Below are 26,780 nucleotides of genomic sequence, written 5' to 3'. Positions count from 1 at the left end.
AGGGGACAGGGTATAGGCTGGCAGCAGCTTTCTGCTCCAAATGATGCCAGGCTCAGACTGCTATGAAAACGAGTCTGCCCTCCCTGAGATCGTCCCAGCTGTGAACAACAGGGGCTGGCCCAGGTGGCTGGAATTCAACCCCGCTCAGTGGGTACCCACAAATCAGCTAAGTGACACTGGACTGCACAGTACTGCCCCGAGTGATTTCTCTCCGTGGGTGTGGGTAGCTTTATCCCTCTGTCTCTTCAGAAAATGGCCTGTTGTCCCCATAACAGCCCGTTTTTTGAGCACTTACTCCATGTCCACCAAGGCGCTGTGCTCATCTTGGCCACAGACCTAAGAGGGGGTGTTTCCCCCCATGTGACAGACGAGGAACCTGGGGTCCAGGTAGCTTGACAGCCAGGTCAGAGCACACAGGTGTAACAGGCAGGACCCGTGTTAATCCGGATCCCAGCGCGCTGTAAGCAGGTGTCCACACTCACCGCCTCTCTGATCAGATGCGCCAGCCCTTGTAGGAGCTTCTGATTTCGCCCAGGAGGAAAAGTTTCTGGGAGTTCGTTCCCCACGACAATGAGCTGCCTCTTAAGAATGACTTGGGCCTGCTCATAATCTCAGACGACATCTAGCCAGTTTTTGTTGCTGTTTTCAGAAAACAATCCAGATCACTGTATTAGTTCCTTCCAACCTCTCACATTTGCCTTTTTTTTCAAAACGCCGCGTTTGCCCCCATCCACCTAAACCTGCCTTGAGTTACCGGCCCCCCGAGGCCGCGGGCGCAGAGCGAGGCTTCCGCGCGCGGGCGCTCGCCGCCGTCTCCGAGCGAAATCAAACGTCAAGCTAAGTAGCAAATAAATCTCTCGGTCTCATAAGCCGCACAGCGAGATCATGTAAATGCAAATGAAGGACCTGATTTCAAGCTGTCGAGGGGGAGGGGAGGGGACGCCGGGGCCCTGTCACCGTGACCGCCTCACGCGGCGAGGGCCGTACATCAGCCGCGGGAGCAGCTCGGGCACAGGAAGGGAGGCCGGCTGCCCGCGGAGTGGGGACACCGGGCAGGCGGCAAAACGCAGGCAGCTCCGGGCCGTGAGAACCAGACAAGGCTGGATGGGGTGGCTGGGCAGGCGCACGGTGCCTGGAGAGGAGTCCCCATGGCCCGGAGCTCCCCTTGGACCTGAGCTGGAGAGCTGCGTGGCAATGCTGACGACGAGGACAGCAGCCATGGCAGCCACTGTTTACCGCGCAGGCCTCCCGGGCCGGATACCAGGCAACACTACACGCGGCCTCCTGAGGTCTTGCAGGTGAGGAAAGGGAAGACCAGACCAGGTAGTGACTTGCCCAGGGTCACGCAGGAAGTGGCAGAGCTGGGACTCCAGCTCAGTTCTGTGACATAATTCACATGTTGGCCACCAAATTCCCCTCCCTGAGCCCCCAACCCATCAGCAGTGACCTCGGTCCCATTATAAACTCTAGCAGAGCTGTTGCAATGACATAGAAGAGCCTTTTTAATATGTAAAACAGAAACATATAAATTAGCTCTGCATTTTGGCTTTTTAAATTATAAAAGCAAAACCTCAATACCCCCCAAAAGAGCCCTGTCTCTAACTACGCACTCGCACACATCGAGGTTATGCTGCTGCTTCCTTGCAGTATTTTTTTCAATGCATTTTTTTACCATGGTCGTAACAGTGGTATATGTAAAAATTTGAATCCTGCTGTGTTTTTTTTTTCACTTGGCATTATTTTATACGCCTTTGATCATATGTGGATGTGGCCTTCTCACGTGTGGCTTTTTAGCATCATTATGCAATGTTCAACTGCCACTCACACAATGCACATGGTTCAAAGAATCCGGGCTTCTGAGATGATGCCTGAGTCCTTTGATGCATAATGCACCTTATTTTACATGATTGTTTATCTGAGGTTCTCATTATGGAAATAAATAAATTTCCTCTATGCTAATAATGATCACAATTTGCATTTATATTGTGCTTTTCATTCGAGGCTCTTAAGTTGTTTTACAATAATGAACTACCCCTCGTGAGCACAATGTATGTGTGTGCATCTGCATGCGGGGTGTAGCCATGTACAGATATTTATTTAATAACTGCCGGGCAATAACTGTGGGATCTCACATAACTACGCTTTAATAGAATGCAGGAAAGTGAGTGCAGGCTTTGCAACTGTCGAACAAACATCCATGTAGTATAGACGCAGGGCTAGAGGGTTAATGAGCTACGCTATATGTGGCTGCCAGGAAGTGGGGAGTGATTGATTCCTGCGAGGGCCCTGCTCGTGATGGAATGAGTGTCTACAGTAGGTCTAAAACCCCGGCATTGGGCTCCCTGGTAGAAAACCTGCCATTTTGAAAATGATCACTGGCCCCTTTGTCCAGAGTGAGATCCGGTTTGGGCCACCTCTGCACAAAGCCAGCTAATTTCACCCGTTTTCACCTCTTCTGTGGGAAATGAGGGCTAGTTAAGAAGAAAAAGTATATTGGGCAGGCAGTGATTAGTTGCAAGCCTGGGTTACTTGTTTTGAAGAAGTTGTCCCATAACAGTGGACCTCGGTGCAGCTCCAGGGCTGGGGACCTTCGCTCATGGGTCCCAGGTAACTTCAGATCAAGGCAGCAGCCCGCGAGGAACACCACCTGTACCTGCCTCTGGCAAGCCGCGCAGTTCACACTGGTGACTGGCTGCTCCGAGGGGGCTTCAGGCCTGGGGCCGCCTGCCCGGCCGAGCCCCGGTGTGGGTTTCCAGGGCCTGGTCCTCTGCACTGGGGAGTGGAGGGAGCCGATATCGCAGGAGTAGCTGGAGAATCCCAGGACCCTCGGGACAGGGAGAGAGATGGTTTTAATTAGAGCTCAGAGATGGGAAATAAGGCAGAGAGGGATGACATCTTAATGAGGTTTAATGAAGCTGTCTGCTGATGGGGACAGCTGTCACCCAGAGCTGCATTCCAGCCAAGCCACTTTGTGACGGAGGAAACTCGGAAAAAGGCACAGTCTGAAGGCAGCTGAAGAGGGCGGGGTGGCCAGACTCGGAGCTGGGATTTTTCTCCCACGTTTGCCTCTTGATTCTAACTCCTTGTTGACAAGGGATTCCTGCTAGTGGGCCCTGTATAAATAGCTTCCAATATTTCACAATTCCCCATCGTGCAAAACTAAGGTGTGTCTCTTGAAAGGCCTTGCGGATTTTGCACGAGGTGTGGGAAGAATTCAGCCATAAGAAGTGAGAAATGTGAGTATTTTGAGGTCTGAAAGGATACAAGGGCCCCTCCCCTTCTCAGCCTCGATTTCCCCATCCATCCAGAGGGGATCACAAGGCCTCCCTTCCAGGGTTGTTGTGAGAGCTGAGGGGCTGCGGGGGGTTAAGCACAAAGGTGTGATGTCCAAGAGAGGTGAGTACAACCCTAGCTCTTCCATTGAGTACCTGGGGAGCTTTGGACAAGTGTGAACCTCTTTAAGCTTCAGTTTTCCCATCTGTAAAGTGGGAGGGTCTCTCATTTGTGCGGGGAGCGTGCTCTCAGCCTCCACGGAACCCAACAGCCAGTCTGTGCCATCTGCCCCAGGACCTTTGCACATTCCAGCCTGAGACCTGGGAACCTCCTTTTGCCTCTGCTAGTGGCCATCTCTCCTCCTGTCCCAGGCTAGGGGGCAGACTGCCTAGGGACCCGGGAAACTGATGAAAGCTGAGTCTCTTCAGTCTCACAGACATCAGAGTGAGGCTGCCACGTGTCTTAGTCTGTTTGTGTTGCTATAACAAAACACCTGAGGCTGGGTAATTTATAAAGACCAGGCATTTATTTCTCATAGTTCTGGAGGCTGCCCAAGATCAAGGTGCCAGGAGGTTCAGTGTCTGGTGAGAGCCTAGTCTCTGCGTTGAAAATGGCTCCTAGTTGCTGTGTCCTCAAGAGAGGACACAGGCTATGTGGCAGAAGGGACGGAAGGGGCAGAAAGGAGTGAGCTCCCTCCACCTAGCCCTCTTGTAAGGGCAGAGCCCTATGACTAAACACCGCCCAGAGGCCACACCACTCAATACCGTTGCATCGGGATGCAGTTTCGACAGGAACTCTGGATGGGACAAAAACATTCAAACCATAGCAGCGGGGAAAGGCAGGTGACCAGCAGCCTCACGCTGCCTTGCGTTTCACTGGCAGCTGACCTCAGACGTCTGTCAAACCTGCAAGTGTCAGGAGCACCTCTGAGCGCCTGTCAGTCCTTAGCCACCTTCATGCAGCCCCGCGACGTGCCCAGAGACCTGCGCCCCCTCTGTCAGGCAGCTTTTCTAGAAGGCCCCACTGGACAAGCTGGGGACGGAGGCCGAGGGCCGGTGCTGAGCCCTCCCACGCCTGGCGCGCCGGGGGCTGCCGCCCTCGCAGGCTGCCCCTGGAATCTCCCTCAGGTTGGCGCTCGCCAAAATGCCAATTCGAGATCTGTGTCTTCCTTTCCCGAACACCCTTCCCCAGCCCAGACAGACTCAGCTGTCCTGTATCCGTGGCACTTCAGTCCTGTGCAGCAGGTCCTCAGATAACGTCGTTTTGCTCAACACTGTTATAACGTGGATGAGAAGAAAAAATTGGTTCCCGGCTGGGGCCGCCGTCTGCGGAGTTTGCGCGTTCTCGCCAGCCTGTGTGGGTTTTCTCCGGGTGCTCCAGTTCCTGCCGCGTCCCAGAGGTGTGCACAGGTGAACTGGCGTGTCCACATGGTCCCAGTGTGAGTGTGGGGGTGTCAGTGCGCCCTGCGATGGCATGGTGTCCTGTCCAGGACCGGTCCCCGCCTGGCACCCTGAGTTGCCAGGAGGCTGTGGCCCCCCGAGACCCTGACCTGGAATGAGCAAGTTAGTAATTACCTCACTGGCTTTTACTCACCTTACTTACATTTATTTCAACGTTTAATGCTGGGAGTGTTTTGGTCTTTTTTAAAACTACATCAGAATATTAAGGGGTAGCTGGGCATGGTGGCGCATGCCTGTAGTCCCAGCTACTCGGGAGGCTGAGGCAGTAGGATCGCTTGAGCCCAGGAGTTTGAGGTTGCTGTGAGCCAGGCTGACGCCACGGCACTCACTCTAGTCCGGGCAACAGAGTGAGACTCTGTCTCAAAAAAAAAAAAAAAAAAAGAATATTAAGGGGGGTCCAAACGCTTTGGTCACATAAATTGCCTTTGCACCGCCTGAGTCAAACTATAAGTGTGGCCATCCCCCGCGTTTTGGTCTTTATTTAGGACTTTAGTGATGTTTTTGTGGTCAGAGCTATGCCATAGGAACGTAACACTTTTTTATGTCAATTAACCTATGGTAAAACTGGTTTCTCATACATCGCTTTGCTTAAAGTTGTGGTTTCCAGGAACCGATTGATAATGTGAAGTGAGGACTCACTGTAATGTTTTCTGAAGCAACAGTTCTTCCCATAACCCCCGGTGTACACATCAAATACTGCCGCGGACCCCAAGCCCCAGGACACAGACTGGTACCGGGCCGCAGCCTGTTTAGGGACCAGGCCACACAGATCCACTGCCACCCACCACCCCCATCCGTGGAAAAATTGTCTTGCATGAAACTTGGGGGGCAGGGAGGGCGCACAGCAGGAGGAGAGTGGCGGGTGGGCCAGCAAGGCTGCCTCTGTGTTTACAGCCGCTCCCCGTCTCTCGCATCACCGCCTGAGCTCTGCCTCCCCATGCCCCCCACCCCTCATCCTTGGAAAAATTGTCTTCCGTGAAACTGGTCCCTGGTGCCAAAAAGGTTAGGGACTGAGGAAATGGTGGACTTTACCTGGGGTTCCCCTGGGTACCACTGTGTGTGCCGCAGAGAATGAGAAGAAGTTCTGTATGAGCAAAACCTCACCTGTATAGACAAGACCTGTGCACATGAAAGACAATGAATAGGCCGTCTATGGTAAGTGCTAAACCAGTAATTAAGAGGCAGTAAAGACCATGTGGAGTCAGATGTGGCTCAAATCCCCAATTACCTGCGTGCAGCTTTGAGCAAACAAGGTGCTCAAGCCCTCTAGGCCTCTGTTTCCTCGCCTGGGACGGTAGCGACACCACTTTGCGGAATTGTTTGGGGCATTGGCAGTAACAAGGGAGCCAGGCACGCGGAGGCCATGATTACAGGTGCTGTGGTCAGTGGTGCTGGCCAAGAGGTGCCTGGCAGGGCGGGGGGCAGGGGGCTGTCCAGTGAGCCTGTTTCACTCAGCAAATGAGCTGGTTGTGGGTGGGTGTGCTGCTCCCCCAGAGACACGCCACACCCGAACCTAAAGCACTGAGTTGCAAGCAGTGTACTCTCAGGCCTGGAAGGTATTTGGGGACAGGTGGAACAGAGGGAAGATGACGCAGGACTCCACAGCTTTGCTGTGCTTCGCTGTGCTGATTCACAGATAGTACTCCGCGCAAAGCTCTGTAGGTGGTCTCAAGCTGCAGCTGAGACAGGCCCACGGGCCCCTCGGGTTTCCTACTGGCAGCCTTCTCTGACACTTTGGTGTAACCTGCCCCAGAAGGAAGGAAGCCTGGTCGCCAGGGTGGAAGGCTATGGAGTAGGTGGTGCTTCTCTGAGCAGCTGAATCTGCTTCTCGGCCAAATTCTTGGGAAGTTCTTCATCCCACCAGGCAACACTCCAGTCTGGAAAAGTCCAAGGAGAGGAGAAATCCAACACCACATTCTCAGGGGGCTCAGGATGGGACTGCCAGTCTCAGACACCCAGTCCGGAGAACACTTTGAGGTAAAAAAATCATTTTTATTGTTGTTGCTGTGGTTCATCTGGTGCCTGTGCTTACATACTCCCCGAATGAAACTGGGTCTCCCGCGTGAACATAGAGAGTGCCAGGCGGCCACGGTCCCACACGCATGGAGCCTGAGGGAGGGTGGCAGGCAGGACAGCACAGTGCATAGGGCACCCGCGTCAGGTCAGGCACCGGAAGCCCCTTTGTGCTGCCTTCAGTCACTGCCCCTGCGCAGGGTCCTGTGCTCCTGACCTTTGAAACGAGATTAGTTGTGCTCGTGTTTGATCTCATCCGTGTGGAGCCGTACGTAGCTCATGCGTCTGGCCGCTTTCCCTCCATACTTCGTGTGGGGACCATGCGTGTGCCGCCCATAGTATTGTTCTTTCATTCTCAGGGCTTCTCAATCTCTGTGGGTGCTGTTGGCATTTGGGGACAGATTGCTGTCTGTCGAATGTGTGGTGGGGCTGTCTTGTGCATTGTAGGATGTTTTAGCAGCATTCTTGGTCTCTACTCTCTAGGGAGAGGGTAGTACCCACCTCCTAAGTTGTAACCAAAAATATATCCAGACATGGCCAAAATGACCTCTAGGGGACAATACCACCCCTGATTGAGGATCACTGCTGTAGAATATTCTGTGATATGAATATGTCACAACTTTCTTATCCACCTGATAGTCATTTGCATTGTTTCTGGTATTTGGCTACCACGAATTGAGCTGCTTTGCCCATTCTTTGACAGGTTTTTGGGTGGGCATACACATTCATTTCGGTTGGGTGTCCAGGAAGGAATTGTTGGGTTATAGAGTAGGCGTGTGTTTAGCTCTAACAGATACTGCCAAATAGTTTTCCGCAGTGGTTAAACCACTTTTCACTCCCAGCAAGTACATGAGTGTTCCAGTAGCTCCACATCCTCACCAATAACGTTGAGTTTTTATTTTGCATTTCCTAGAGGATGAACACCTTGACATATGGGTCTTGGCCACTTGGACAGCCTCTTAATGCAGTACCTGTTCAAGTCTTTTCTCATTTTTTTCTATAGGATTGTCCACCATTTTCTTATTGATTTGTAGCAGCTCTTTATATATGATGGATGAGTCCTTTGTCAGAAAAATGTACTGCAAATATCTTTTCTGTCTTTGTGGACTCACAGATTTTTAGAGCTAGGAACACTCTATCCTTCCCTCTTCAAACCTCCTGGTATGCTTGACTGTTATTACTTAACTATCCATTTTGCAAGACAGTAAATTTCATATGAGCAGGGGCTGTATGTCTGATTTGTTCACCTTAGAACTCCCAGCAGAGTAGGTACAAAATAAATACTTGTGTAATGAAAGTATGAGAAAAGCTCCCATTGGGATGATATTTTGCAGCCTAAGGCTTCCATGTGTTTCAGCAGTTGTTGACTCCCAGGCAACCATGCTAAAAGCACAGATTGAGGCACCCGCCTGCTCTCTCGCCCCCTGCCTAAGGGTGGCAGCAAGCTCCTGAGTCTGTCTGTCGTCCCCCAGCCAGCTGGAACTCTGCCCACCTGCACCTGCCCTGAGGGAGGCGGGGCTTCTCCCGGAGAAGTCACATTTTAATTAACTTCCCCGGCAATCACTGGAGAGATTGGATCATTTTCATAAACAAAAGAGAGGCTAGAGCTTTGCCTGCAACTCAGAGTGAATGGTGTGGAAGGAATTCAAAATAAACCACCCAATAGATTTGCCCACGTGGAACTCAAAACTCCATTGCTCTTGAGGGAGGGGGGTCTGGGACTTGAGATGTGAAAGAATAGGGAGAAAAATGATCAGTTACTGCGTAGAAAACAACCAATAGTCTCAAAGTAGGCCATATGGACTGCATGTTTGTGTTCCCCCAAAATTCATGTGTTAAAACCCTAACCCCCAATAAGACGATACTAGGAGTGGGATTTTGGGGAGGTGGTTAGGTCAGGAAGGTGGAGCCCTCAGGATGGAATGTGCGCCCTTATAAGAAGAGGAAGACAGCTGGCTCACTCACTCTCTGTTCCCCGCCGTGCAAGAACACAATGAGAAGGCGGCTGTCTGCAAACTAGGAAGTCAGCCCTCACCAGACACCAGATCTGTCGGTGCCTGTATCTTGGACTTCCCAGCCTCCAGAACTGTGAGAAATAAATATTTATAGCCACCCAGTCTATGATAATTTGTTATGGCAGCCCAAGCTGACTAAGACATAGGTATTTCATTCATTCATTCATTCATTCTACCCCTATTTACTAGCATCTATTCTATGCAGGACCCTGGGAAAGGAGGGATGAGAATAAAGACCGATTGGGTATATAGGAAACCTCCATGCTTTCTGCTCAGTTTTGCTGTGAACCTAAAACTGTTGTAAAATATAAAGTCTATTTTTAAAAAACTAACCTTAAAAAGTAAAGATTGGATTCCTGCCTCTATGGTGCACACAGTCTCCTGGGGGAAGGCAGACATTAAACTGATTGTCATACAACTAATGACTTAATTACACCACGTTGAAACTTTCCGACAGCTTTATTTGAGATATAATTCATATACCATACAATTCACCCATTTAAAGTATGAAATTCAATGGCTTTTACAATATTCACAGAATTGTACAAGCATCTCCACAACCAATTTTAGAACATTTCGTCACCCTCACGACACCCCTTAGCCAGGCCATCACCCCCACAATCCCTCCATCTCTGCCCTCCACCCACCCCCAGCCCTCGCAACCATGGATCCACTTTCTGTCTCTGGATTTGCCTACTCTGGACGTTTCACGAGAATGGAATCATGCAGTATGTGGCCCTGTGTGTCTGGTGTCTCAGCACCATGTTGTCAAGGTCCATCCACACTACAGCAGGCACAACTGTGTAATTTTGAAAGTGTCGTGATGGTGGGCTCGGGGCGCTGTGGTGCCACCGTATAACATGGAGGCCTGCCTGGACTGATGCCAATCTGGGAAGGATTCCCAGAGGAAGAGGTTTTTAATATCAGGCATTTGTTGCGCACCTGCTATGTGCCAACAGGAAAAAGGAGGTACTAGAAGCCAGGGGTCTGGCTGTCTCAGAATTTATGATCTAGGCAGGGTGGCCCAGCAGCTGGTATTCACGGAAATTGAGAAGGTGACTTAAGTTTTAAGCCCCAGTGAACGGAACAGAGAGTGAGTTACTGGTGCTCAGAGGAGGGACAGGCACGGCAAGCCCAAGGGCTCCAGAGAGCTTCCCGCAGAGACACGGTTTCAAAAGTAAGGCCCAGCAGGGGCAGAGGGAGGCCCAGAGGAAAGGCCTGGATGAGGAGGATGATGGGTACGTGGGCTGGGCTGCCTCAGCAGCGGGGCCACGTGGGGTGGGGTGGGGCAAAGCGGCAGGGCTGGGCGGGAACGGAAGGGGCAGGGCCTGCACTTCCAGCCCGAGGGACGGGTTTATTGCAAAGGCAGTGACGAGCTGTTGCGGGCGGTCCCTGACCACCTACCTACCTCTACGCACCCAACCTGCAGGCACCAGAGAGGTGGGGACACAGAGGAGATAAAGTGAGGCCAGAGCGTGGGGAGAGCCTGGGAGACAGAGCACCCTGCGACCTCGAGCCCTTGGCCTGTGGCCTGTGGGCAGCGGAGGAGCAGCCACACCACCCCCAGCACCGTCCACGGGCCTGCGGGCACCAGGGGGCCAGGGAATCTGGGGCTCGTTGGCGTCCACTGAGCTCGCAGCCAGCCTGGGTTCCTCTGCAGGCCCGACACGAGCCGTGTGCACCGCACCTGCCCCGAGAGCAGCTGCAGGTGGAGGGGCCGCCTCACCTGGCGGCTGCGCAGACTGAATGAGAGAACTGAGATCTTAGTGAGCGCTCAGGGACGAGGAAGGTGATGATGATGTCCTAAGCTCCGCAAAGCCTCTGCCCCCGGGAGCTACTGTTCTAGAGAGACCCCAGCCCCGGCTCCGACGCACCTGCCCACCCCCGCGTGAATGACAGTGCTGCCTCTCTAGGCCTCAGTTTCCACATCTATAAAATGGGGGGACTAATGTGGTTGATAATAGAGTAATTTTGTTCATACAAACCCCTTCTGGGGGTCAAGGAGTTCACTAGAGACCCAGAGAGTGAGAACAGCTGTCCAGGTGCTGAGGGGGTAACTGTGTCCCTGCCCTAAGGTGAGGATGTGAGGACACGACTTCTTCGTGAGAATGGTTTGATCCGTGCCTGGTGGGAGTGAGGTGTTAGGCAGGAAAGATGTCCCCCTCCCTCGACGGTGGCCTCCAGATGGGTCCTGGACTGGTCATTTCCAGCTTGAGCACGGCAGGGGTAGGCTCCGCCCCAGACACAGCTGCCCAGCTCAGGGACTGTGCTGCCCCCTCCCCGCCAGCGTACAGCTGTGGCCACGGAGGCCTCCGTGTCTGCCGTCCTCACTCGCCCCTGAGCGCGAGCCGCCAGTCGGCTTCTGCTGTGTCCTCACCCCGGCCGCAGCCCGCACGCCTCTCCGGGAGGGCTCTGCTGTCCGCACCCTCGCGGTCCTGAAGGCAAAGCCGGCGTCGGTGCTGCCCTGCCGCTGGACCATGTCGTAGCATGTGGGCCTGGGACGCCACCCTCACCTGTCTCTCTCCCTGCCCCACAGGCCGAGCTCGGCAAGCCCCGGGAAAGGAGCTGCAGCCTGCCTGGCATCGACTTCAGCTACGGGCTCTACGTCCGGGGGCTGGACGGAGGGGTCCCCGAAGGTGAGCGGGTGTGCTGTGGAGCACAGGGGTGAGGGGCGGGCGGGAGGCGCACTCCTCTCCACAGAGCTCCTGACCTGGGGGGCTTGGCAGGTGCCAGAGAAAGACCCAGGAGGCCGCAAGTCTGGGCAGCCTGTGGTGAAGCCCAGGGCGCGGCCGAGACGGGGAGGACCACGCGGGGCAGGCCTTCCGTGTCGGACTGCGAGCCCAGAACAGGCTCAGGAGCAACTGTGACGGCCCAAAGCTGGCCCAGCTCCAGAAAGGTGTTCGGGTACCCTCTGCAGTCCCTGGGGACCCTGACCACTCCCTTTCTGGGAGCCAGGCAGGGCTGTCCCCCGTGGTCTCAGGTTAATGGGAAAGTAAGGGGCCTATGTCCCCCTGCTTCTTCTCGGTCAGACACCACACGGAGCTGTACTCCCAGACTGACAGCCGCCTCACGGTCCTGTCTCTCCCTGCCCTCAGCCATCGGACACTGGAACGTGTTTAAGCAGCAGCCCACCTGCTCCCACAAGCTGACCCGGAATTACATCGCGATGAACCGCGGTGCCGTGAAGGCTGGCCTGGTGACTGCCCGCGAGAACTTCCTCTACTGTCAGGTCAATGACATCCGCATCAGTGACCAGGATGACCGGCGCGTGAAGAAGGAACCACCCTCCCTCCCTCCAGACATGACATTTGGGATCCCGGCACGGTAAGGTGGCTCAAGGTGGGTGTGGGTGCTGGTTGAATCAGGGAACAATGTCAGAGGGTGTCAGGGGAGCGGACCATCCTCTGAGGCTCCCTGTCCTCGCCCTCCAAAGACTCTCTCTTGTGTGACTTCTGTGGCCACACCCTGAATCCAGCCAGGCTGGGTTCTTGCCCGGCATCAGTATATACTGTAAGGCTGGGCACAGGCCACCCACTTTCCCTCAATCAACAAACATTTATTAAGAGCTGTTTCTGCTCTCAGGGGGGTTAATAATCTGGGCGAGGAAGGGGAGAGCCTGCCAGGTTACCCCAGCACGGCACCATCCCTGTGAGGCCGCTAGAGAGGTTCTGGAGCCTGGGTTCAAACCTGGACTCTGGCTGTGACTAACTGTGGGATCTTTGCCTCAGTTTCTGCATCTGTAGAATGGGGATAATAATAGTATTGCTGAGAGGTTTCAGCGACAGAACGCATATGAAAACCTCAGCATAGGGCCTGGGACATAGCAAGCACTCAATAAATATTAGCTGCTATTATTGTTGAAATGATATAATGTGAACTGTAGACCAAGAGCTATGAAATTTTTAAAAATTTATGTTAAGGTTTGACTTATACACAGCAAAAAGCACAAATCATGAAGTGTCCAGCTTGATGAAATTTTACAACTGGAAATGCTCATGTCATTACCACTCATGTAAAGATATGTACGTGGCACCCCAGAAAGGCCCTGCGTTCCCCCTGAGACGTTACTGCTCTGTGGCCCCACCAGCGCCACAGATGAGATGAGTTTGTACACACATCCCGGTGGTCCCACATCCTCAGCACTATCAACACTATGGGCTTTACCGCAAGGGCACAACCAGCCTGGGGCTTAGGTCAGCTCCCTAATGCCAATGAGGACCCACAGTCCAAACAGAAAGGCGGAGAGACGGGGGCATGGCCCACAGGAAAGGACTTGCAGCCCATGCGCCCCATCCAGTCAATGCCCGTCTCCTTCTGCCTGCACCTCTGCAGGCACCTGCTAACTGCTCTCCCTGCTTCCAGAACTGGCCCTTCCCGAGCAGCCTGGCACATTGCTGAGGAGTTCTCTCTCTGATGCACAGATTAAATTGTGCTGTTCCCCACACAGACACCGGTAACAGCTCCACAGTCAGGGACTTTATCCTCTTGGCTGGTTTTGCCCACTGGGCATTGGATCCCCTCCTTTTGGAAACAGAGTCCTGATCGAACATCTTTTCCACCATCAGCCCACGTAGATCCTGGGACCGAGTTCACCCCTGACTCCAGGGAGGGGAACATGATCAGGCCTGGCCCGCCCTGGGGTCTAGATTCCCCTGGCCTCAGCGATTGGCTCAGAGGCAGACATGTGGCCCAGGCCTGGCCCATCAGTGTGTTTCATAAACGCTGGTCACAGTGGTTGGTTCAGGGTCAGACATGTGACCCATGTCCCAACCCTGGCACGCTTGACATTCTATAAAAGGAGAATGCAGTTGCATATAATCAATACTCAACTCAAACTGCATTGATTTTCTCTAAGGAGAATTTATTGGCTCTCAACATTGAAGAGCCCAGGGGTGGAGCTTCAGGCATAGCTGGATCCAGGCAGCCAGGCAGCGTCCTCTGTCCTGGCTGTGCTTCTTGGTTTTGGCTCCATTCTCTGACAAGCTTCCTGCTCACCTGACAAAATGGCCGGTAGTGGTTCCATTCCTACCTCCTGTTCTCTTAGTGGGCCCAGTGCTAAGGGGTCGGGACGACAAAAGCCTTGAGATCAAGGCCTTTGGTCCAGCGTGGGTCATACGCCCACGCCTGTGACTAGGGCTTATGGAGTACCCCGATTGGCCAGACTGAGTCACATGTCTGCCTCTGAGCCAATTGCCCAGGCCAGGAGAATCTGAAGCCCTCTGATTGGCCAGGCCAAGTCACATGCCCCTCCCTGGAGTAGGGGGTGAATTGGGTCCCCAGGATCTGTACGGGCTGGTGGTGGAATAGACGTACAATCAGGGCTGTTTCCAGGAGGGGACAGATGCCCAGCAGGCAGAAACAGCAATGTCCCCTGCACGGGGCTCCCTAACCCTCTCTGCATCGGGCACAAGCTTATCCTTACTACCGCAGGTACTGATATGTGTCATTGCAATGAGCAGACAAATAGAAGCGGCTGCTCCCAGACGCCAGCCAGCGGCCTGGGCCTCCACGTCCCACCAGTGACTGACAAGGCCCATGTCTCAGCCCACCTGTGTGGCGGCAGCGACCTGCTCAGCCCTCAGTCAAGCCCACTGACGTTCCATCCCCAGCCTGTCCTTCCAACCTCCCTCCTGCCGTTCCTGGACCAGGTGCCTTCCTTGGGCTATGCCAACATACTTCTTTATTTGGGGGTGGTTCCTTCTTTACTCTTTATTTTTTCTAATTTTTTTATTGTGTTAAAATACACGTATTTACCGTTTTAAGTGTCCAGTTCAGTGGGAATAATTACATTCCCATTGTCGTGCAACTGTCACCCCCATCCATCCACAGAACTTTTTCATCTTCCTGAACTGAACCTCTGTCCCCATTAAACCTAACGCCTCCTGCCCCTTCCCCCAGGTCTTGGTAAACATCATTCCACTTTCTGTTTCTATGAATTCGACTAGTCTAGGTAGCTCATGTAAGTGGACTCATACAATATTTGCCCTTTTGTGTCTGGCTTATTTCATTTACCATAACGTCCTCAGGGTTCATCCATGTTGTGGCATGTATCAGAATTCCATTCCTTCTTAAGGCTCAGTAAACCACGTTCTCTTTGCCCACTCATCCGCTGATGGACATTGTGTGGTTTCTACCTTTTGGCTATTGTGAAAAGTGCTGCTGGGAACATGGGTGTACACATGCCTGTTTGAGTCCCTGCTTTTAGTTCTTTTGGGTCTATAAACAGAAGTGGAATTGCTGGATTGCATGGTAATTCCATGTTTAACTTTTGAGGACCCGCCATGCTATTCCCCACGGGGTGTGCGGCCGTACTTTTGCACGGCCTCTCACGCGTGGGCCTCGCCTACTCATGCTGTGAGGTTCAGCTCAGCACCCCCTCTCTCCCACCTCCCATGGCTGCAAATATTAGGCGCATCTTTCGCCAGAAATGCATTTCTATTCACCTTAAAACCTGGAAGGTGACAGTGGAGACACACTGGAAAGCCACCTCCGGCTGGATTAACTAATCACCTGCACACCATACTTTCCCCACCTCTGAAACCACCCTCAAGTGGGTCCCTCCAAGGTGTCCCCGTGATTTTCACCAGCTCATTGGGCTCTTCTTGTGCAGCTCCGTAGCCTTGCTCCTGCAGACTGTCGGGGGCAGAGAGGGACAGGGACTCTATGCCGGGCAGTACATCATTAGAGCAGTCCATGCTGGTGACCAAGTGTCTCAAAGACAGTGTGGTGTCGGGGAAGAGTATTGGGCCAGAGTCGGCCTGGGTGCCAGTCCCAGTTTTGTCCCCAACTCTCCACATCATAGTCCCCAGGGCTCCCACTTCCTCGTCGTCGTGAAAGGGGGTTCCACCAGTAACACACACTCATCACAGCATTCTGTGATTCTCAGGATGTGCTCTGTCTCCCGGCTTCTCTGCAAAGCTTCACACTGATTTGTTTTCATTGTCAATCAAACCCCGGGCAGGTGGGCAGGATTACTACCCAGTTGAGGCAGGGAGAGGTTAATTGACCTCCCTAAGTTCATACAACTTTATCATGGCAAGGCTGGGCCTGGATTCCCAACCTAGTGTGCTTATATTTAAAAACAGAAAATAATAAACCGTACAGGACATCAGCAATCACCTGGTTTGAAGTCCTTATTTAAAATAGAAGAAAACAGAAGGAAGTTCAGAGAGGTGAAGAGAACTTCCCAAGGTCACACAGCAAGTTGTTAACCAAGCCAGGTCTAGAGTCAGGCTGGCAGACTCCTTATCCAGTGCTCTGTGCTCTGTGTCCTGCCCCCTTGGGTCTGAGGTGCTATGTGAACACCCACAGTTTCTGGTCCCCAGGCTAAGGTTTTCCATTTATCGCTTGAGTCAGCTGGGCTCGGAAAAGACATCCATCACCATCCAGCTTTCAATACAAAATCTTAAATTGCTCTAAAACCGAGTGGCCGCAATTCAGGGGAAGGACGTGATGAAGTGCCCGCTCTATCTTCTGTGATGGTAAATGGGCTTTGCATATGCAAATTGAATGGATTTTAAAATGGTATTTAATGACAATTTTCGTAGCAGACATTAACATTAATTGCACAAAAATGAAAATGCTGCATTAGGTTGCTGTTAGCAGCAAATATCGTGGCCATAAAGCTTTGTCTTTATCAGCAGCAGCCCTTTCCAATGTGACAGGGCAGCTCAGCAAATTGCAGGCAAAAGGGCTTTTATGGAACAGAAATATCCCCCAAAGCAGGCCCAAATCAGCATCAATTTCGCTTTATTTCTTCGTAAATGGAGGTTAAATGGCTGCTGGAAAAGCTTTTACGGAGATGCCCAACCTGCCTGGAAAAACCCTCCCACCTTACGGCATAAATAAGGAGGAACGGTTAAAACACCATCGCCCCTCCCTAATGGGGCTATTACTTTAAAGTTATGGGGCCAAGGCCCATTCTCTACTGATCACCTTTTACAAGCCTCCATTGTATTTATTTCTTTACTTTAAAAGCATGTTAAAAAACCAAATCCTATTACCACTGACGAGTTGTTGGGGCGATTTGGTCCAATAAACAAATAAAGAAACAAACCAGTGCTGTTTACTCACAACTACAGATGTGAGTCCTAAAACCTAAAGTCCCGCCTCAGACTAACCCCTGAACACTCACTCTAAGCTAGGACGGAACACAGGGGTCGTTACTGCCTTGAGGGTTAGAATTCCGACCACATCTAGCCCTCGGTCTCTAGCTTTGCAAGGGGTGCGCCCCCTCCTCTCCACGCACCTCTAGCCTCCTGCCCACTCAGTCTCTCAATACCAGATGGGATTCAAATCCGAATTTGGGATTTTTCAATTACTTCCTTTCCAGTTAGCCTATGTGGTTCCCAATCTACGCCAATTTGTCACAGACCATCACTAAATCGGAAAGGCGCGTTTCAATCTGCGAGCCTCCGTGGCTCAAAGGAAAGTAGAGACTCCACAGTTACCGGGAGAGCGGGGGCCGTGGCCAGGCCAATCCACAGAGGTGATTGGCCTGTGCGGTAATTTGACAAAAAGAAAAAAGGTTGAAGGAGTCACCATATTTTCTAAAAAGTCAGAAGATTTCATATAAACACCCAGATTTCCTGCTTCTCTTGCCTGGGCAGCTGAGTGTGCACTTGGCCTGGCTCCAAGGGCCAGGGCTGACGGGCAGCGTCCCTTAGGGACAGAATCCATGCTCTTCTGTTGTCCCAGCCCCACCGGCCTGACTCCTCTCATCTTTGTTTCGGGCCTGGTCCGGGTTGCCCTGGATTTGGACCTGCTGCTGTGGACTGACGGCCTTGAGCCCTCCGCTAACCACGGCCTCTGTGCGTCCTCCGGCAACAGGAGGGGCTGCTACTAACAAAAGCTGCCGCGACTCGAGCTTAAATGCGGCCGGCATTTTGCACATGTGCCTGCTAATCCATGCAGCCTTCCCGAGAGGCAGGTATCACTCTGCACGCTCCACAGGCAGGGAAAGGAAGGGTAAGGACCCTCCCCGAGGCAGCAGAGCCTGGGTTTCTACTCGGTCTGGCTGGCTTTGGAGACCACATCGCTAGGATCAGGCAGCTGGAAAGAGCCCGGGCATCCTCTCCCTGCCATTTCTCTGTCAAATCTCGGAATTCAAGTCAGGGAAGAATTTCAAATTCTCATTACCAGCGTGTAAGGCCATAACGCAGATCTCAAAGCATGCTGTGACCCAGGGTCCAGAAACAGATATGTCTGGAGGCCAGAAATGTAACTATTAAAGGAGTGCTTAATTATTGATGTATTTTAATCAGTGTTTGCAAATGTTCACATGCCCTCAGCACATCTTAATTGTTACTGCTCCTAATTGGTGCAGCCTTGTCAATGGTGCTGAGTCAGGGGTGGCGGGGAGGGGAGGAGAGGCAGCAGCAGCTGGTGCTCCTGGGGGATGCTGGGCGTCCAGGCTCTGCCACCACCCTGCTTGGGAGCCTGGCGCCACACTCAAGACAAGAATGCTAGCGGGAGGATCCATCACTCAGTCCATGAGCAAACAGCCCCTGCGCATCTGTCTGACCTGGGCCACATGAAAGGTGGGTCGACCCCACCTTGAACTAATAATGGCAACGATGTGTTATTGTTACTGTCACAGGTCAGACGTTGTGCCAGCACCTCAGTTGCATCCTCATTAAATAGCTCTGAACAGCTTAGTGAGTATGAGGTTGAAACTCTTATATCTCCATGTTACAGAAGAGGAGACAGAGGGTCTGAGAGGTGAAGTCATTTGCCCATGGCTGCCCTGCAGTGAGGGGAGGATTAGTGTGGCCTAAACACCTATGACAGTGACCGCAGGTCTGATCTGCCACCCTAACCAACACAGGGGTGCAGGTGACACAGGTGGAGATGCTACTCCTGTTTTCCTGCAAATGAGGGGGGTTGAGACAGGATAGTGTATAAGGCTGTCCTGTCTGGACTTTTCTTGAAGCTTTAAAACTTCATTTGAACACATCAAAAGAGCCCCCTGAGCTTCCCTCCTTCACCTTCACCTTCAGCAGTGCCCACTTGCAGATAAACTGAAACTCCTCAATGGGGCAGCCAGGCCCTTCATCCAGGGCTGCTTTTGCTCACTTGGTATCTGTGGTGCTGGCCACAGTGCCTTTGCCCAAGAGGCCATCGGTAAATGTTTGCTGAATGAATGCGTGAACAAATGGCACATTGGGATCCATACATAAAGCCAGTAGCCACATGCAACTTCAGTAGGACCCTTAGCTCGTCCGCCAGTTAGCCTGGTGTGGTCCTCGGTCCTGGTCTGAAAGTGTTCAGACCGGGACAAATAAGAAACATAAGTGGGAAGTGTGGCCAGCCCGCCCCTCTGATTGCAGCGCTGGCGGTGCCATCAGATGCATCATCAGCCTGACGTTGACAAATGTGAAGGGTGGAGAAAATTTTACAGGCTGTTAAAAAAATGTTTGCTGCCTGACAGGTTTTTTGAATCTCTCTGCCAAGCTGATTTATTTTACAAATTTACAATGGGCCCATCAATCACCCTGGATTATTCTGCTTCTATGGCCAAAAAACCCGAGCCATCCACCCAAACTCCTATAAAATAATAATAAGCCCCTTCCTGGGCAGCTGTCCCAGGGATCCGAGACGGTTTCTGCAGGGCAAGACCAAGACGGTGTATGGGTGTCCTGACGTCGGGCTGAGTGAGGCCCGGCTGACCACAGGGGGGCGCGTGTGGGCCTCGCAGAGCCCGGGGCCTCGGAGCCTTCCCCAGCCCAGCCTTCCCCGCCCCGGCGTGGGCTGCTCCGCGGCACCGACCGCACCTGTAGTTAATACCCTCTGTTTTATGCCAGTCTTCACTGGACACTCAGGTCCCCCAGCACAGGGACAATGCCAGTGTTGTCCATCTCTGTGTCATCAGAGTCTAATCCAATGCCTGGCCCGTCGTGGGCTGGGGAGAAACATGCTCTGGGGCCCTTTAAGACTTTGAGACTTTCATCCGTAAGGTCTGAGCACAAATTAAAAAAAAAAAAAACAAAAAAACCCCACAACTTTGAAACAAAGTTAGTGGAAGTAAAGAGACATTGGCAAGTGATACTGTCACAAAAAAAACTTTAAAAAGAGAAAGTGAAGAGGGCACTTGAGAGCCAGGGAGGAGATGGTAAAGCCAGACATTCCTGTGTCGCCTCACAGACTCCGCCGTTCCCCCACTCCCCGGCTGCTGTTACGAACCAGCAGTGCAGTGATGAGGCCTCGAAGAGCGAATGTGCTCCTCGGCTGCATTAACAGAGGCAGCAAGTTCAGAACAAGCGAGTTGACTTCCCTGCTCTTTCCTGCTGCACAGGTCGTACTTGGAGCATCAAGTTAAAAAAATTCAGGCATCGTGTATTAAAGGGAAGTTTCATAAACAGGAAAGTGTCCAGAGCGGGGCATCGGGGTGGCGGGTGGAACAGGGGAGGGAGAGCACTGTGTACAAAGGACACGACAAGAAACGAGGTCTTCCTGGCTGGATGAGGAAAGACACAGAGGAGACACAGCAGCTGTCCTCAGTGACTGACGGGGACAACCTTGAGCACTTTACATGCATCATCTCATCAAATACAACTCTACCCAGAAGTGACCATCATCCCATTTTATAGATGCGGAAACAGGCTCTGAGAGTCACTTGCCCCAGGCCACAGAGCCAGTGGGTGGCAGTGCCAGGATTTGAGCCCCATTTCCTTCCAGAGCCGCTGTGCATACCCACGGCTGACAGCTGCAGGAGGCAGAGCAAGGCCCTGGGTGAGGAAGTCATTTCTCATCCCGAGCTCCGCCCACAGTGGTGCAGGTGGCCGGAGGCAAGTCCTCCCCAGCAGGGTGGAGCCACCAACAACAGTTAAACCCATCAACAGCCAAGGCTGAAGAGCACTCATTGGTATCTGGCTCTCTGCATCGTGACTGGCACCCTCACTGTGGCCCTGTTACCTCCGTTTACCCAAGAGGAAACTGAGGCATGGAGAGGGTCTGTCCCTCAGCAAGGGGTCGAAGGTGATTAGTGGAAGGGGTCACGGTTCCGCCCAGGCAGCTTCCTCTAGGACCTCGCACTCAGCGGCCAGAACAGATTCGTACGGGAGGCGGAGGCGTTGGCTGGCATCGCTGCCCAGCCTGGGCTGCCTCTGCTCAGGCTTGGGACTCCCCAGCTGGGTCCCTGCAGGTCCCTCCTCCTCAGGGCCAGCTGCTCCTGTGGACCCGGATCTCAAGGGAGTTCTGTTGAATGGGGTCCAGGCAGGGAGATGCGGCTGGGAGGGGCAGTGGTCCGGGGCCCCCATCTTCTCCCCTTCCGGCCCGGCTGCTCCTGCCACATCCCTCCCACCTGCTCAGACGCCTGCGGCCCTTCCTCCTCCATGGCAGCTTTGTCGCCAGAGCCAGGACAGAGGCATTTTTCATGCTTTGCCTTGTTTCCCTTTCGGCTCTCCTGCGGCCCAGACAGAGATTTATTCCCGGCCGACACGCGTGGCACCCCAAGCAGGGAGTGCTCAGGGAGGCGCTGATGGGCCGTAATGGATAGGGCCGCCTCTCCCCGGGGGCCCGTCCGGCCCGAACCCCATCCATCAGGAGCAGCTCGGTGCCAAGGTCAGCACTAACGAGGCCGGCCCGGCTGCTCCCCCTCGGGGCTTCCCAGTCACGTCGCACATGCTCCCGCTCTGCTTTTGATTTTTTCCAGAGCTGGGCCTCGCCGTGTGTGGGGGGAGGGGCAGAGAGCGAGCCCCGCCGGGCGCCTGCCTCGGAGTCGGGGAGATCCATAAATAACATGTATTTCTTAGTGTGGTTCCATACCCGCAAGTCACTGCATGGCAACCCGCTTCTCTCACTCAACGCCTTTGCAGTGTCACTGGGTCCCACTGTCTGAACTGCCCATCCCGGCTCATCGCCCCATCGCTCGACGTCCCAGGTGTTTCTCATTTCCCCCCACGACACGCCCCCGTAAGCTGCATACCTGGCGCACCTGTGCGAGCGTCCCGTCCCGGGGTTGAGTGCGGAAGCGCAGCTGCTGGCTGAAGCGGGGCCTCCTCAACCGAGCTGGGCCCACCCGCACTCCCATCTCCTCTGTTTCCCACCTTGCCAGTGTCATGGGCCACAGGTAACAGTGAGGAGACGCTCCCCTCACTGTCCTCCTGGGCAGGCCAACGATGGGCATCTGCGATCACCTCAGGGAAGGGGAAACTGAGGCCCACAGGAGAGGCACCGCCCTGAGTGACCCTAACTCCCAGTCCATGTCTCTCTGTACCACCTGCACCAGCTCCCCGGCGGGGATGTCCCTCTGCTACGCACCTTGTCCCCAGGCGCCAGGACCCCCTGCGCGGGGGACTTCTGAGTGGTCTAGAGGATCTTGCGTTCCCAACCTTTTGCATCTCAGCTTTGCTGAGCCGCTGAGTCCTTGCGGCTGGCTGGCGGCTGGGTGCCTGTGCAGGAACTGCTAATTGAATTCACCCTTGTGAAAAGTGTTAACAAATTGCAAATGACCTCTTAGACAGATTTAGAAGTCAAGAGTGTGCTGCTAACCAAGCCTCCACCTTCTGGTCATTAGCTTTTATGTTGGATCCACAAACAATTAAAAAGTAACCACAAGCCCGGAAGTTCTCCTCTAATTAGCTCCAGGAGTCCTGCCAGGGGGAGAGGCTGCGCCTGGACTACCACCCCTTCCTCCACCCCTGATCTCAGGCGAGACAGGCCCTCAGGTCACAGGGCACAATTAAGGAAAAGACAGTGAGGGGTGAGGGTGGACGGAGGGGCCCCCAGGAGCCCGCCCAGCTCCCTGCCGGGAGTATGGAGGTGCTAGTGGCTGGCGGGTTGAGGGACCTCTGCCTAGGAAAGGCTCGCAGCTGCAAACTCAAAGGGTGCCAGGGACCAGGTATGCCAGAAACACCTGGTGGGGGAAACACACCTTGTTCAAATGCAGATTCCTCAGCCCCGCCCCAGGCCTGGTGAGCACCGTCTCTACTTGGAATAAGCTCTCTGGGTGGCTCTCACCGCAGGACTGAGAATCCTGAGGCTCCAGGGCAGCTGGATGCGAGGCCTGGCACCCTCCTTCCCGGGGCTGCGGGACTTCCGCGGGCCCTGGGCACTCTTGCCTTTGTGGGCTCCTTTAAAATACTATTTTGTGGCTGTGCTGGTCTAAAGACAAATATAATCCAGGCTGGGTTGTTTCTATTTTTTTCTTCTGATTTTAAAAGAAATGTAAACATTTTTGTGGGTTCCTAAAGGTGTCCTGGGGCCCAGGCACTGTCCTCCTGGGCCTGATGGGCTCATGGGCCCTAGCTCTTCCCTTTGGGCCTCACTGTTCCCTGACCCCTTGCAGGGCGGTTCCCCGCCTCTCCACCCCTCCCGACCCCTCCCGCACCCCAGTTCCTGCACGGCAGAGATGAAGGCAGAGGGGGATGGAGAACTTGCCTTGAAGCCTTGACTCCAGACACAACGCAGATCTCCCCCACTTCTGAGCTGAGGGACTTTGAACACCTCACTTAATCTCCACGGTGCCATTTCTCCATCTACCAGTGGGGTGGGTACTGCCTCCACCTTTATCGGAAAAAAACAGTGTGATTCATCAGCAAACACTTCTTTGAGCTCTTGGGAAAAGAGAGACACCAAGTATTTTTGTTGTTGAAGAGACACAGAGCCAGGATTACAAATTCCCAAGCCTGCAGAGGCCTGGTGGGTCCAAGGGGAAGCTGGTTCTGTGTGAGGTGAGAGGTCGTGGTGGGGATTGTGTCAAACTGGGGCATAGGCTTGATCTAAAGATGGAGGCTCTGGCCAATCGCTGACACCTGGCAGTGTGTGCCAATGTCACCAGATAATCCAACCTCTCAGTAAGGAAAGCCAGGCACTTGGATTTGTATGTGAATTCTTCTGCTTTACAAACATATATATTGGTTACATAAGATTTTAAAATGCTAGAGGTCAAACTAAGCATGTCTGCAGGCCAGACACGGCCCGGAGTCTGCTATTTGCAACCAGTTAGTGCAGCGGTTGCCTGATATCCATCCTGAGCAAGATATTTAATCTTGTTGGACTCCAGTTTCTTTATAAATAAAATGGGAGGTGATATAATAATAATTCCTACTTAGTAGGTTTCTTGTAAGGAGGGAATGACAGGGTCCCTAGCTGTGAGTGTGGCATGGGAGGGAGGTGGCTGTTCTTACATGGACCACCAGGGGGCCCTGGTGGGGATGGAAAGTTCTGTGTCTCCACTATGTTGTTGGAGACACAAAACTACACGTGATGAAACTGCACAGAAATGAACACATGCACACATACAGAAATGAGCACAAGCAAAATTGGGGAAATCTGAGTAAGATCAGTATCATTATCTGGTTTGTGATTTTGTTCTACAGTTTTGCAAGATGTTACCACTAGGGAAACCGGGTAAGGGTGTATAGGGGGATCTCTCTGTTGTTTTTTACAACTACGTGTAAGTCTGCAATGATCTTGATAAAAATTTCAATTTAAAAAATGCAAAAAGCAAAAAAAAAAAAAGACGGGGGTTTAGCAGCAGCTTTGGTACCACATGGGCAATGTCAGAATTGCTTGTTAGAAAAAACAGCAGAGCAACTTTAGGCCCAAGCAAAGTGTTCAGTAAATAGTCACTGAAGTCACTTGATAGTCGGGCAGATGACCCCATTCGGGAAGCCTCGGGCCCTAAGGCAGAAGGATGGCGCCCCCGGCCCCAAAGCACATGGTGCTGACCAAGAGCACAAGGGCAGTTTTCAGAAACCCCACCTGCTGTGGAGGGATGCCCCCAGGAGGTGGGGGAGAAGGTGGGTCTCCTTAGATGGCACCACCACTGGGTGTCCCCGTGGGTTGGGTGCTGACTTGGAATCCCAGCAGCCCACCAGCCTGCTCCCTCCCCAAACCAGCCCATGCAGGGTCCGAGCGTGTGCAGATTTCACACCCAGCCTGGAGGCCACTGCCCACTTCTCCGTCCCCTCGTGGGTGTGAGGGCGCCGGCTTCTCCTTTGCCCCCCGGGGCCGCGGACTACCGGCATATTACCGATGATTTTAATTTCATTTTGACAAAATAGCTGTCTCCACTGGAAGAAGCATCAAGAGCCACATAAGGACCCGTCTTGAGTGGAATCGCGTTGAACAGACCTCCCTGCTGTCATTGATTTTCCAGGAAGAAAAAAATTGCCTCTGGCTACTAAACCGAATTAGTAGTCACTGATGACCAATTATTTTAGCCCGCTGTGAACGGAGAGCCGTACTAAAATCCAGTTTGTCAGACCCAAGTCTCCCTTCTGAAACACCTTTCAACAAATGTGTACCTAAAGTCCCTCAGAAGGTTCCTCCAGCTTCCTCTCTTCCGCCAAGTTCTCCAGCTCCACAAAGTTTTAATGAGCAGGGAAGATGAAGATGGGCTGCCATGAAAGGGCCCTCTAATCCACAGAGCACTCCTGGCAGCGAGGAGCCGCGCCGGCAAATCAGAGCTGTCAGCCCTCATCCCCCGCACGCACAAAGTGTCAGCCTAATGTTTGCAAATGATAATTTCCATTTCCCTTGCACGTCCCCCACGCCTGCACTGGAGACCAACCCCTGGTCTGGGGCATCAATCGCAAAGCTGTGAGGACGGATTGGATTGAACTAATTTGAAGTTTCTGGGAGGCTTACCCCAAGTAGGAGCTGATTTCATTTCATTTTATTCCCCATTTTCCGCTTTATTAGACTTACTTTTGACACGGTTTTGTTGTTGGTGGGAGCGCTGGGGTGGTGAGGAACTTTTCTGAGAGGTTTCTGCCAGGTTATCAGCGAGTAATTTGTCAAAGCTCTGAGCAGGGGCCCCACCACCAGGACGGACGCCCAAGGCCCAGCTTTAGAGGCAGCAGAGACGGCAAGTGGGAAGCCCTCGCAAGCCTGGGTGGGAGGGCCTGAGACCCCCGGCGTGGCCCAGCGGGGGGAAAGGATGAACCAGACTCCTCCGTGCAGAGGAAACACTGTCAGAAAGGTCCAGGGAAGCAAATTGCAGAAAAGCACAACTTAACACCTGGGCACAGAGCGGCTCTGTCGGTGGAGCCTGTGACTGCACCTGCACAGAGATGACTGGCTCATTCTGACCCGACTTGGAGTCGCGCTAGCACACAGCCTCGCGGGGAGGAGCACACAGCTGTAGCTCCCGGGGACCCTGGATGCGGGTCCTGGCTCCGCAGCCCGGCTACTCTGTGTCCACACGCAAACCGTGGGCTGGTTGCTTGACTTCTCTGAGCAGTGGCTTCCTCTTTGGAAAGCTGGGAGTGCCCGTCGCCACTGTCAGCGTGGTGAGGAGCCAGTGAGCTCGCAGGTGGACGCTCAACGGCCATCCAGATGGGAGGTGTTTTTCAATCGCTGTTATTCTTCAGTGCCCACCAGGCCGGTCTAGCGCTGCGAGTCCTGCCTTGCTCATGCCGTCCCCGTCTGGAGCTCCCTGGCTTCACTTCCCTGCCCGGCTGCCTTCTGCTCGTCCCGGAGCCCCATCGAAGGGCACAGAGTTGACGTCCCTCATCCTGTGCCCTTGCGGAATTAACCCTCGTCTCCTCTGGGCTCCAGCCACGCTGCACGGGGTGTCCACACCGGCACTTGGCCCTGGGTGCTGCCAGGGGCAGGGCTGCAGGGTGGATACCCCACGGGCTTCCCACTCCGGCGACTAGCTGTGTGGTCTCGAGCAAGACAGTGAACTTCTCTGGGCCTCAGATTGCTCATCTGTGAAACAGGGACATTAATATCAGTGTCTGGCGTTGTGCAAAGGATCGAGGAAGCAGGAGCCGCGATGGTGACTGTGATTTCTGCTGCGTGCTCGTGATGCCAGAGTGCAGGGAGCCGTCTGCATGACCCGGGGCATCTGGGAGGGGGTGGGAGAGGGACTGGCCTCGAGGCCTCTCGAATGTCACCTTCCATCTACAGGGCAATGGGAAGCCACTGGTGGGTGCTGAGAAAGACAGGAACAGATTTGCATTTTCTTAAAAAGCCCGGCTCACTATGGAAAAAGTATGGAGATTTCTCAGAAAACTAAAAATAGAACTACCATGCGATCCAGCCGTCTCAGTATGGGTATTTATCCCAA

At 53.3% G+C, this 26,780-nt stretch overlaps 1 protein-coding gene across 2 annotated transcripts in view; it reads left to right on the top strand.

The window, feature by feature from the left end:
• The window catches only part of CFAP77 (cilia and flagella associated protein 77), a 115,496-nt gene that overhangs the window by 52,953 nt on the left and 35,763 nt on the right, over window positions 1–26,780 (top strand). For both annotated transcript variants that reach the window (XM_045563688.1, XM_045563689.1), the window contains exons 2-3: window positions 11,298–11,397; window positions 11,857–12,085. In XM_045563688.1, the coding sequence (XP_045419644.1) occupies window positions 11,298–11,397; window positions 11,857–12,085 (329 nt within the window). The remainder of the gene's footprint in view (window positions 1–11,297; window positions 11,398–11,856; window positions 12,086–26,780) is intronic.

This window comes from Lemur catta, chromosome 10, assembly GCF_020740605.2.
Source record: "Lemur catta isolate mLemCat1 chromosome 10, mLemCat1.pri, whole genome shotgun sequence".
Lineage (NCBI taxonomy): Eukaryota > Metazoa > Chordata > Mammalia > Primates > Lemuridae > Lemur > Lemur catta.
The sequence above is the reverse complement of the archived record's forward strand: the minus strand, read 5'-3'. Positions and strand labels throughout refer to the sequence as shown.